The following is a 13,332-nucleotide window of genomic DNA, read 5'->3' as shown; positions in this document are numbered from 1 at the left end:
CATTTCAATTCATTCACAACATTCAAAATATTTAGCATTTTCAAAAAAAAATCCCGCTTTTCCCAAAATTCCAATCGAAAAGAATGGGACATTTTTCAAAGTTCCACAACTCCCACATTTTCAACCTATTCAAACCATTCCACCTTCAACACATTCCACTCATCCTGGAAATTCAAACTATCATTTTTCCAAGTACAAAAAAATTCCAGGAATTCCCATAATTCCTGTTTTTTTCAAAACCTTTTTTCTGTCGACTACTCCCACATTTTTCAACCCACTTCAACCGTTCCACCGTCAAAACATTCCTCTTAATCAGAACAAAAAAAACAAGTTGATTTTTGAACTGAAAAAAAAACCCTGGTTTTCCTGAAATTCCAGGAATTCCATAATTCTATTTCTCAATTAAAAATGTTACTACTTCAACATTTCTCGACCGACTTGAAAAAAAACCTCATTCACAACATTCAAAATATTTAGCATTTTCATAAAACAATTCCAGTTTTTCCTGAAATTCCAAAATTTCCATGAAATTCCCATTCAAAATGAATTGGCCATTTTTCTAACTTCCACCATTTCAAAATGTTTCAACCGATTCAAACCATTCCACTTTCAACATATTCCACTTAACCTGGATATTCAAACTATAATTTTTCCAAGTACAAAAAAGTTCCAGGAATTCCCATAATTCTCGTTTTTTCAAACCCTTTTTTCTGTCGACTACTCCTTCCACATTTTTCAACCCACTTCAAGCGTTCCAACGTCAAAACATTTTTCTTAATCAGGACACAAAAACCAAGTTGATTTTTGAACTGGAAAAATTCCTGGTTTTCCCGAAATTACGTAATTCTATTTCTGAATTAAAAATGTTACTACTTCAACATTTCTCGACCGATTTGAAAAAAACTCATTCACAACATTCAAAATATTTAGCATTTTCATAAAACAATTCCAGTTTTTCCTGAAAATCCCAAATTTCCATGAAATTCCCATTCAAAATGAATTGGCCATTTTTCAAACTTCCACCATTTTTTAATTTTTCAACCGATTCAAACCATTCCACTTTCAACATATTCCACTCAACCTGGAAATTCAAACTATAATTTTTCCAAGTACAAATAAATTCCAGGAATTCCCATAATTCCTGTTTTTTCAAATGGTCTTTTTCTGTCCTTCCGCATTTTTCAACCCACTTCAACCGTTCCACCGTCAAAACATTTTTCTTACTCAGGACACAAAAACCAAGTTGATTTTTGAACTGGAAAAATTCCCGATTTTCCTAAAATTCTATTTCTCAAATAAAAATGTTACTACTTCAACATTTCTCGACCGATTTGAAAAATTCCAACACCAACCATTTCAATTCTTTCACAACATTCAAAATATTTAGCATTTTCTAAAAAAAATCACGCTTTTTTCGAAATTCCCATGAAATTCCCATTGAAAAGAATGGGACATTTTTCAAAGTTCCACAACTCCCACATTTTCAACCTATTCAAACCATTCCACCTTCAACACATTACACTCATCCTGGAAATTCAAACTATCATTTTTCCAAGTACAAAAAAATTCCAGGAATTCCCGTTTTTTTCAAAACCTTTTTTCTGTCGACTACTCCCACATTTTTCAACCCACTTGAACCGTTCCACCGTCAAAACATTCCTCTTAATCAGAAAAAAAAGTGGATTTTTGAACTGGAAAAAATCCCGGTTTTCCTGAAATTTCAGGAATTCCATAATTCTATTTCTCAATTAAAAATGTTACTAATTCAACATTTCTCGACCGATTTGAAAAAAACTCATTCACAACATTCAAAATATTTAGCATTTTCATAAAACAATTCCAGTTTTTCCTGAAATTCCCAAATTTCCAGGAAATTCCCATTCAAAATAAATTGGCCATTTTTCAAACTTCCACCATTTCAAAATTTTTCAACCGATTCAAACCATTCCACCTTCAACATATTCCACTTAACCTGGATATTCAAACTATAATTTTTCCAAGTACAAAAAAATTCCAGGAATTCCTATAATTCCCCTTTTTTCAAACCCTTTTTTCTGTCGACTACTCCTTCCACATTTTTCAACCCACTTCAACCGTTCCACCGTCAAAACATTTTTCTTAATCAGGACACAAAAACCAAGTTCATTTTTGAACTGGAAAAATTCCCGGTTTTCCGAAAATTCCATAATTCTATTTCCCAATTAAAAATGTTACTACTTCAACATTTCTCGACCGATTTGAAAAAAACTCATTCACAACATTCAAAATATTTAGCATTTTCATAAAACAATTCCAGTTTTTCCTGAAATTCCCAAATTTCCAGGAAATTCCCATTCAAAATGAATTGGTCATTTTTCAAACTTCCACCATTTCAAAATTTTTCAACCGATTCAAACCATTCCACTTTCAACATATTCCACTTAACCTGGATATTCAAACTATAATTTTTCCAAGTACAAAAAAATTCCAGGATTTCCTATAATTCCCCTTTTTTCAAACCCTTTTTTCTGTCGACTACTCCTTCCACATTTTTCAACCCACTTCAACCGTTCCACCGTCAAAACATTTTTCTTAATCAGGACACAAAAACCAAGTTGATTTTTGAACCGGAAAAATTCCCGGTTTTCCCGAAATTCCGTAATTGTATTTCTGAATTAAAAATTTTACTACTTCAACATTTCTCGACCGATTTGAAAAAAAACTCATTCACAACATTCAAAATATTTAGCATTTTCATAAAACAATTCCAGTTTTTCCTGAAATTCCCAAATTTCCATGAAATTCCCATTCAAAATGAATTGGCCATTTTTCAAACTTCCACCATTTCTAAATTTTTCAACCGATTCAAACCATTCCACTTTCAACATATTCCACTCAACCTGGAAATTCAAACTATAATTTTTCCAAGTACAAAAAAATTCCAGGAATTCCCATAATTCCCGTTTATTTAAACCCTTTTTTCTGTCGACTACTCCTTCCACATTTTTCAACCCACTTCAACCGTTCCACCGTCAAACATTTTTTCTTAAGCAGGACACAAAAAACAAGTTGATTTTTGAATTGGAAAAATTCCCGGTTTTCCCGAAATTCTGTAATTCTATTTCTCAATTAAGAATGTTAGTACTTCAACATTTCTCAACCGATTTGAAAAATTCCAACACCAACCATTTCAACTCATTCACAACATTCAAAATATTTAGCATTTTTCCCGAAATTCCCAATTTTCCAAGTACAAAAAAATTCCAGGAATTCCCAGAATTCCTGTTTTTTCAAACCCTTTTTTCTGCCGACTACTCCTTCCACATTTTTCAACCCACTTCAACCGTTCCACCGTCAAAACATTCCTCTTAATCAGGACACAAAAACCAAGTTGATAATTGAACTGGAAAAATTCCCGGTTTCCCCAAAATTCCAGGAATTCCTAATTCTATTTCTCAATTAAAAATGTTACTACTTCAACATTTCTTGACCGATTTGAAAAATTCCAACACCAACCATTTCAACTCATTCACACTATTCAACATATTTAGCATTTTTCCCGAAATTCCCAAATTTCCATGAAATTCCCATTGAAAAGAATGGGACATTTTTCAAAGTTCCACAACTCCCACATTTTTTGGCCGATTCACACCATTCCACCTTCAACACATTCCACTCACCCTGGACATTTTTCCAAGTTCAAAAAAATTTCCGGAATTCCCAGAATTCCCGTTTTTTTCAAACCCTTTTTTCTGTCAACTACTCCTCTCACATTTTTCAACCGTTCCCCCGTCAAAAATGTCCTCTTAATCAGGACACAAAACCCAAGTTGATTTTTGAATTGGAAAAATTCACGGTTTTCCCGAAATTCTGTAATTCTATTTCTCAATTAAAAATGTTACTACTTCAACATTTCTCAACCGATTTGAAAAATTCCAACACCAACCATTTCAACTCATTCACAACATTCAAAAATATTTAGCATTTTTCCCGAAATTCCCAATTTTCCAAGTTAAAAAAAAATTCCAGGAATTCCCAGAATTCCTGTTTTTTCAAACCCTTTTTTCTGCCGACTACTCCTTCTACATTTTTCAACCCACTTCAACCGTTCCCCCGTCAAAACATTCCTCTTAATCAGGACACAAAAACCAAGTTGATATTTGAACTGGAAAAATTCCTGGTTTTCCCAAAATTCCAGGAATTCCTAATTCTATTTCTCAATTAAAAATGTTACTACTTCAACATTTCTCGACCGATTTGAAAAATTCCAACACCAACCATTTCAACTCATTCACAACATTCAAAAATATTTAGCATTTTTCCCGAAATTCCCAAATTTCCAAGTTAAAAAAAATTCCCAGAATTCCTGTTTTTTCAAACCCTTTTTTCTGCCGACTACTCCTTCTACATTTTTCAACCCACTTCAACATTCGAAATATTTAGCATTTTTCCCGAAATTCCCAAATTTCCATGAAATTCCCATTGAAGAGAATGGGACATTTTTCAAAGTTCCACAACTCCCACATTTTTTGTCCGATTCAAACCATTCCACCTTCAACACATTCCACTCATCCTGGACATTTTTCCCAAGTTAGATTTTTTTTACCCTTTTTTCTGTCAAATACTCCTCCCATATTTGTCAACCCACTTCAACCGTTCCCCCGTCAAAACGTTCCTCTTAATCAGGACACAAAAACCAAGTTGATATTTGAACTGGAAAAATTCCCGGTTTTCCCAAAATTCCAGGAATTCCGTAATACTATTTCTCAATTAAAAATGTTACTACTTCAACATTTCTCGACCCATTTGAAAAATTCCAACACCAACCATTTCAACTCATTCACAACATTCGAAATATTTAGCATTTTCAAAAAAAAAATCCAGCTTTTCCCGAAATTCCCATACAAAATAATGGGACATTTTTCAAACTTCCACCATTTCCACATTTTTTATCCAATTCAAACTGTTCCAACTAGTTAATCCGTCTTTATTTTTTAAAAATTATTATTATTATTATTTTATTTTGTACAATTGTAGTCCTTTTGAGAGACGAGTCCCAGTTTTGACAGGACTTCCTCTCGGTGAAAATCCTTCATGCAGAAATGATAAACAAACACCACCATCTTTCTTTCCCTCCCACTTCAAGAGTATTAAGAAGCACAACAATTCACTCAAGAGAATAAAAGTCCACGCAGTGCAACATTTCACCCTCCAAAATAAAACCACCACATTTTTAACCGGTTCCAAAAAAAAAGTGTGTTATTAAACGTGATCTTTGAAGCACGTGACGTCGCCATTTGATTAGGTACACCCGCACAACTCCCCCCCCCCCCCCCCCTCCCCCGCACCTTGGAACGTTCTAGCACTTCTTCTTACCTGCGCTGACTTTGCCGGTCCCGCCGATCATGGACGCGTTCATGCACGCGCGCTCCTCGGCTGGCGTGTGCGCACGGCTTCGCTGGCGTTTGGCCGCGCGCGTGCCCCCGCAAGACGCTCGTACTCGCGGAGCCTCGCAGGTGTGTGCACAGAGACGTCTGGGAGTGTGTGTGTGCGCGCATGCGCCGGTAGGGTGGGGCGATACTGTAAATTGGTAAATACCGCGCGGGTATGTTGTCGATACCGGCAGACACTTTTTGCGTGGTTAGTTTGCTACAATCATTGAACAGTTTTGTATTAAATGTGTTGAACGTGATTATAATATTTTTTTAAACGTAATGTCTGCGTGCATGGAAGTTATACATGATGTCAAACGATGTATTACTATTACGCTTCATAAGATGTCATAAAAGTAATCATTTTTACAAAGAATAAAGTCTATAAACATATTATCACTGTGCTACTTTTTTCCTGGAGGAAATGTCCAATTTCCAGAAGCACATGACTTTATTCCCTCATTAAATAACAACTTTTATTTTTTTCTGTCTAAGTTTTTCCCTGACATCGTTGTCCCCAAACCAATATGTATTTCGATACTTTTCTAAATAAAGGGGACCACAAAAAATGTCATTTTTGTCCTTTATTGGAACAAAAAATGTTAGTGTAGATGAAACATATGTTTATTGTTGTCATTTAGTCCTTAAATAAAATAGTGAACATACTAGACAACTTGTCTTTTAGTAGTAAGTAAACAAACAAAAGACTCCTAATTAGTCTATGCAGTAACATATTGTGTCATTTATACACCTATTATTTTGTACACATTATGAGGGACAAACTGTAAAAATTGATTATTAATCCACTTGTTCATTTACTGTTAATATCTGCTTATTTTCTGTTTTAACATGTTCTATCTACACTTCTGTTCAAATGTAATAATCACTTATTCTTCTCCACTTTGATACTTGACATTAGTTTTGGATGATACCACACATTTAGGTATTGATCCGATACCAAGTAGTTACAGGATCATACATTGGTCATATTCAAAGTCCTCATGTGTCCAGGGATGTATTTACTGACTTTATAAACATAATATGCATTAAAAAAAAAAAAAAAAAGATTTTGTGATGCTTAAAAATATCGATGTAATCATAGTAGTATCGACTAGATACGCTCCTGTACTTGGTATCATTACAGTGGATGTCAGGTGTAGATCCACCCATGGCGTTTGTTTACATTGTGACGGCGGTGAGCTATTGTATCTTCCTACGGTGTGTATTAGCTATTCCTCATCCTGCAGTGATAAGGATACTTGTAAGAAACTTTCTTTAATTGTCGCCATGGAGACAAGGATTAGCGATTTAGAAGTAGCTAAAACACTGCCGACTGTGGCTGGACGCACCTCTTCCTGAGGGTGTTTCAGTGTTATAACTTCACCTTTATCTTGACTTTTTACACCAAAATGCGTCCATTCTCCCTTTTCTGTCTACACACTGTGTCTGCTTGTAAGTACTCTGTGTGTGTGCGCTGCCCAACATGCTCCTCTGCTCGTAAAACCAGCAATGTCACCACGTGATGACGACACGTTTTTAGAGGCGGTATAGTACCAAATATGATTTTCTAGACAAAAAAATTATTTTCAAGGCAAAAGTTGATTTTCAAGACAAAAAATTATTTTCAAGGTAAAAGTTGATTTTCAAGACAAAAAATTATTTTCAAGGTAAAAGTTGATTTTCAAGACAAAAAAATATTTTCAAGGAAAAAATTGATTTTTAAGGAAAAAATTGATTTTCAAGGTAAAAGTTGATTTTCATGACAAACATTGATTTTCAAGACAAAAAATGATTTTCAAGACAAAAAATGATTTTTAAGACAAAAAATTATTTTCAAGGTAAAACTGATTTTCAAGACAAAAAATGATTTTCAAGGTAAAAGTTGATTTTCAAGACAAAAAATGATTTTCAAGGTAAAAGTTGATTTTCAAGACAAAAAATGATTTTCAAGGTAAAAGTTGATTTTCAAGACAAAAAATGATTTTCAAGACAAAAAATGATTTTCAAGACAAACATTTTTTTTCAAGGTATAAGTTGATTTTTAAGACAAAAAATGATTTTCAAGACAAAAAATGATTTTCAATGTTTTCGTTGATTTTCAAGGTATAAGTTGATTTTCAAGCTAAAAGTTGATTTTCATGACAAAAAATAATTTTCAAGGTAAAAGTTGATTTTCAAGACAAAAATGATTTTCAAGACAAAAAATAATTTTCAAGGTAAAAGTTGATTTTCAAGACAAAAAATGATTTTCAAGGTAAAAGTTGATTTTTAAGACAAAAAATGATTTTCAAGACAAAAAATGATTTTCAAGGTAAAAGTTGATTTTTAAGACAAAAAATGATTTTCAAGACAAAAAATGATTTTCAATGTTTTCGTTGATTTTCAAGGTATAAGTTGATTTTCAAGCTAAAAGTTGATTTTCATGACAAAAAATGATTTTCAAGCAAAAAGTTAATTTTCAAGACAAAAAATGATTTTCAAGGTAAAAGTTGATTTTCAAGACAAAAAATGATTTTCAAGACAAAAAATGATTTTCAAGGTTTTTGTTGATTTTCAAGGTATAAGTTGATTTTCATGACAAAAAATGATTTTCAAGGTAAAAGTTGATTTTCAAGACAAAAATGATTTTCAAGACAACAAATCATTTTCAAGGTAAAAGTTGATTTTCAAGACAAAAAATGATTTTCAAGGTAAAAGTTGATTTTTAAGACAAAAAAATATTTTCAGGGTAAAAGTTGATTTCCAAGACAAAATTATTTTCAAGACAAAAAATGATTTTCAAGGTAAAAGTTGATTTTCAAGACAAAAAATGATTTTCAAGGTAAAAGTTGATTTTCAAGACAAAAAAATATTTTCAAGGTAAAAGTTGATTTCCAAGACAAAATTATTTTGAAGACAAAAAATGATTTTCAAGGTAAAAGTTGATTTTCAAGACAAAAAATGATTTTCAAGGTAAAAGTTGATTTTCATGACAAAAAATGATTTTCAAGGTAAAAGTTGATTTTCAAGGTAAATGTTGATTTCAAGACAAAAAATTATTTTCAAGGTTAAAGTTGATTTTCAAAGTAAAAGTTGATTTTCAAGGTAAAAGTTGATTTTCAAGGTAAAACTGATTTTCAAGACAACAAATTATTTTCAAGGTAAAAGTTGATTTTCAAGACAAAAAAATATTTTCAAGGTAAAAGTTGATTTCCAAGACAAAATTATTTTCAAGACAAAAAATTATTTTCTGGGTATCCCTCGAAACGGCGATCCCACACTCCTCATTGCACTCTTGCTTATGCTCATCACTCCCTTTCCCATTTAAACTTGAAGGCGCAAACACCATTGTATCGATCTCCATTCAAATATGGAACCAGCTACGTAAACACTTGGGTTTTCAGGGCCCGTCTATATTGACCCCGCTACTTAAAAACCAATGATTTCAACCTTCCCGTACTGACCCCGCATTCCTGACTTGGCACGATCATGGCATCACCACTGTGAAAGACCTCTATGCAGACGGAGTGTTCTCATCCTTCACTCAACTCTCTTCCAAATACCATTTGCCCAACTCCCACCTTTTTCGTTTTTTTCAGGCGAGGGACTTCGTAAAGAAACAGTTCCCACACTTTCCGAATCGTCCTCCGGAAACTCTTATAGATACATTGTTATCTTTGAGCCCTAATCATAAAAAATGTATCTCTGTGTTATTTACCTCTTTAAGTCCAGTTGCTCCAAACTGTCTATGAGTGATAAGAGCCTCGTGGGAGAGCCATCTTAATACCAACATATCCCACCAACACTGAGACTCTGCCCTGAAACTGCTTCACTCCTCCTCAATATGTGCCCGCCATAGTCTCATCCAATGCAAAGTAATCCATACAATTCATTACACTAACTCAAAACTATCCAAAATCTACCCCACTGTTAGCAATACCTGCAAACAATCTCCGGCCGACCATGTCCATATGTTCTGGTCCTGCTCTAAACTATGTTCCTTTTGGGAGGATATTTTTGACACGATCGGGAAAGCATACGGTCAAAACTTTCCCCCCAACCCATTATCAGCCATTTTTGGCGTATGCCCCGATAACATGTGCCCGGTATCATTAAAAGGCGCTGTTGCTTTTACGACCTTGCTGGCCAGGCCATTGATTTTGTTTAATTGGAAGCTGGCTCGTCCCCCATCACACGGCCGTTGGATTAGAGAGGTTCTCTACAATCTAAAACGAGAAAAACTTAGCTTTTCGCTAAAAGGCTCGGCTCAAGCGTTTGAAAGCTCATGGAGTCCTTTCTTGCTGTTTGTCAACTCTCTTGATTTATCCCCAGACGCAGATGAGGAATAATCTCCCTTTTATTTATTATTATTATTTTAATTTAATTTAATTTAATTTAATTTTTATTTTATTTTCTCCCTTTCTCTCCTTTCAGCCTGTTTGTCTGTCTCTGGCCTCGTATGTGTGTGTGTATGTGAGGATGTCTGTCTTTGTCGTCTTACTTGTTATATGATTGTGCCATATGTCCCTTGTTGGTGTGACCTGAGTGGGGTGGGAGGGTGGCTGGGGATTTGGGTTTTAAGGGAAAAGGTGTGAAGAATTTTCTGACTTTAAAATTGTACTGTTTCGACTTGCACTTTTTTCTGTATTTGAAAATGCCAATAAAAAAAGTTGGATTAAAAGTTCATTTTCAAGACAAAAAATGATTTTCAAGGTAAAAGTTGATTTTCAAGACAAAAAAATTATTTTCAAGAGAAAAGTTGATTTTCAAGACAAAAAAATATTTTCAAGGAAAAAATAGATTTTTAACGAAAAAATTGATTTTCAAGGTAAAAGTTGATTTTCAAGACAAAAAATTATTTTCAAGGTAAAAGTTGATTTTCAAGACAAAAAAAGGTTTTCAAGACAAAAAATTATTTTCAAGGTAAAAGTTGATTTTCAAAGTAAAAGTTGATTTTCAAGGTAAAAGTTGATTTTCAAGACAAAAAATGATTTTCAAGGTAAAAGTTGATTTTCAAGACAAAAAAATGATTTTCAAGAGAAAAGTTGATTTTCAAGACAAAAAAATATTTTCAAGGAAAAAATTTATTTTTAAGGAAAAAATTTATTTTCAAGGTAAAAGTTGATTTTCAAGACAAAAAATTATTTTCAAGGTAAAAGTTGATTTTCAAGACAAAAAATGATTTTCAAGGTAAAAGTTGATTTTCAAGACAAAAAATGATTTTCAAGGTAAAAGTTGATTTTCATGACAAAAAATGATTTTCAAGGTAAAAGTTGATTTTCAAGGTAAAAGTTGATTTCAAGACAAAAAATTATTTTCAAGGTTAAAGTTGATTTTCAAAGTAAAAGTTGATTTTCAAGACAAAAATGATTTTCAAGACAAAAAATTATTTTCAAGGTAAAAGTTGATTTTCAAGACAAAAAATTACTTTCAAGGTAAAAGTTGATTTTCAAGACAAAAAAATATTTTCAAGGAAAAAATTGATTTTTAAGGAAAAAATTGATTTTCAAGGTAAAAGTTGATTTTCATGACAAAAAATGATTTTCAAGGTAAAAGTTGATTTTCAAGGTAAAAGTTGATTTCAAGACAAAAAATTATTTTCAAGGTTAAAGTTGATTTTCAAAGTAAAAGTTGATTTTCATGACAAAAAATGATTTTCATGACAAAAAATGATTTTCAAGGTAAAAGTTGATTTTCAAGACCAAAAATGATTTTCAAGACAAAAATGTTTATACCGCTACTAGTATAGTAGTGGTATACAGTACAACACTACAATGAAGTATGTTGTTTTTCTAGAGAAATGTGGCTTTTGCCCTCACGACATCACATATGTACCCACATTTTTTGCTGCCTTTTTTCCTCATAAAACATTTTTATTTTAAAACAGTTGGTGTAACCATAATGTTTTTAGGTCATGGTTTGGTTCATTTTAGGAAGAAAATACTTGAGCTGGGCGATATGGTTGAAAACTGTATCACAATAAGTGTTTTATAGCTGTGGGTATCGATAATAATTTATATTTATTACTGCCTTTAAAAAATAAGGACCAGGAAAAAATACCCTATCTCTGATTATAATCCCCTCTGCTATCAAGGTAGAAAGGAAATGGAAACAATCAATGCAAACAAAAATTAAAAAAAAAATAAAAAATTATTATTATTATTATTTTTTTTTTACATAAATAAATACAATCATGTGTGCTTACGGACTGTATCCCTGCAGACTGTATTGATCTATATTGATATATAATGTATATATTGTGTTTTTTATGTTGATTTCATTTAAAAAAAAAAAAAAAAAAAAATTTATTTCTTGTGCGGCCCGGTACCAATCGGTTGGGGACCACTGGTCTATACGGTCCATTTTGAAAAATAATTTCAAAAAGTGCCATACTGTCAAGGTGACTATTCCTCTTTTATCCACAATTTATCCGCTCTCTGCAACACTTATTTTATACTTAGACAACAAGATGGCGCAACCAAACATGATAGTTGATACTGTCACCTGATTGGCTGTTAGCGTGTCACTCCCACCGATCACTTCCTGCGTTCACATTTCATCCATCGCATTTTTTTTACTGATATCAATTACGTGTCTATCGCCATATATATTGATATTGTGTCATCGCCCAGCCCTATGTGTACAATAGTTAGTTTGTACTAATACTGACACCCCTAGTGGTTATTCGTGGTATTATTCCCGTATCATTATGACCTCTCTTTTTTCAATTTGGCGTAATAATGTTTTCATTCCAGGACACATGCTGCCTTCTTTGCGTGTCATGGAACATAAGCAAAGACCACCAAAAGGTAGTCAGGCTTTTTCCAGGGCTGGTAACCATGGTAACTAAGCTGCGCTGTGTTTGTGCAGTGGAGTCCAAGACATGGTGGACCGCCGCATGCAAAAGGTAGGTTTGCTGTGGTTTTATACGAACAGGACGGGATTATCGTGCCGTGGTCTCCTGGCCGGATGGAATGTTCCTCGGTGAAATGAAAGATGAGCAAACCAATCAAGTGGGGCGGTCAAAGAGAAGCGGCGTGAGACAACATCTGTCCTGTGAAACACTTCCAGCTCCTTTTACATCAAAAAGCATCTGGCGGTCTTATCAAGATGGACTCGGGCAGAGTCTTTTCAAGTTTCTCTTCTGATTGTTCTTACGAGCCTCAAACCCCTCTGGGGGCTCCATCTATGGGCAGCGCTGCTGGAGCGTGACCCCGCCCGCCCCGCTTGAAAGGCCATATCGTGATGAGGCCGTGCGGGGACGGAGGTGGCCGCGCTCGGGAAAAACAACTTGAACTGACCGGACACTTCATTAGGGACACACTCAGATCCAATACAGGCATCAAAAGGATGCAGAGGGCGAAAACAGACTAACCTGTTAGGATATGCAAATATGTCATTAACACACAAATATATATATATATATATATATATATATATGTATATATATATATATATATATATATATATATATATATATATATATATATATATATATATATATATATATACGTACACATATACACATATTCTAGGGGTGTAACGGTACGTGTATTTGTATTGAACCGTTTCGGTACGGGGGTTCCGGTTCGGTTCGGGTTTCCACACGGACATATTAAGTAGCGCAGGGGTCACCAACGCGGTGCCCGCGGGCACCAGTTAGCCCGTAAGGACCAGGTGTGTAGCCCGCTGGCCTGTTCTAAAAATAGCTCAAATAGCAGCCTCTATTTTTTAAATTGTATTTATTTACTAGCAAGCTGGTCTCGCTTTGCCCGACATTTTTAATTCTAAGAGAGACAAAACTCAAATAGAATTTGAAAATCCAAGAAAATATTTTAAAGACTTGGTCTTCACTTGTTTAAATAAATTCATTATTTGTTTTACTTTGCTTCTTATAACTTTCAGAAAGACAATTTTAGAGAAAAAATACAACCTTAAAAAT

At 33.7% G+C, this 13,332-nt stretch overlaps 1 protein-coding gene across 3 annotated transcripts in view; it reads right to left on the bottom strand.

The window, feature by feature from the left end:
• LOC133644232 (artemin) overlaps window positions 1–13,332 on the bottom strand; it is a 66,831-nt gene that overhangs the window by 21,120 nt on the left and 32,379 nt on the right. For 2 of the 3 annotated variants that reach the window (XM_062038583.1, XM_062038584.1), the window contains exon 1: window positions 5,356–5,432. The exons of the other annotated variant lie outside the window; for it this stretch is intronic. In XM_062038583.1, coding sequence (XP_061894567.1) covers window positions 5,356–5,398 — 43 coding nt within the window. In that variant the 5' untranslated portion in view covers window positions 5,399–5,432. Of the gene's footprint in view, window positions 1–5,355; window positions 5,433–13,332 lie in introns of those variants that run through there. 3 annotated transcript variants of the gene reach the window in all.

This window comes from Entelurus aequoreus, linkage group LG27 (assembly GCF_033978785.1).
Source record: "Entelurus aequoreus isolate RoL-2023_Sb linkage group LG27, RoL_Eaeq_v1.1, whole genome shotgun sequence".
Lineage (NCBI taxonomy): Eukaryota > Metazoa > Chordata > Actinopteri > Syngnathiformes > Syngnathidae > Entelurus > Entelurus aequoreus.
This window is presented reverse-complemented; position numbering and strand designations above follow the sequence as displayed.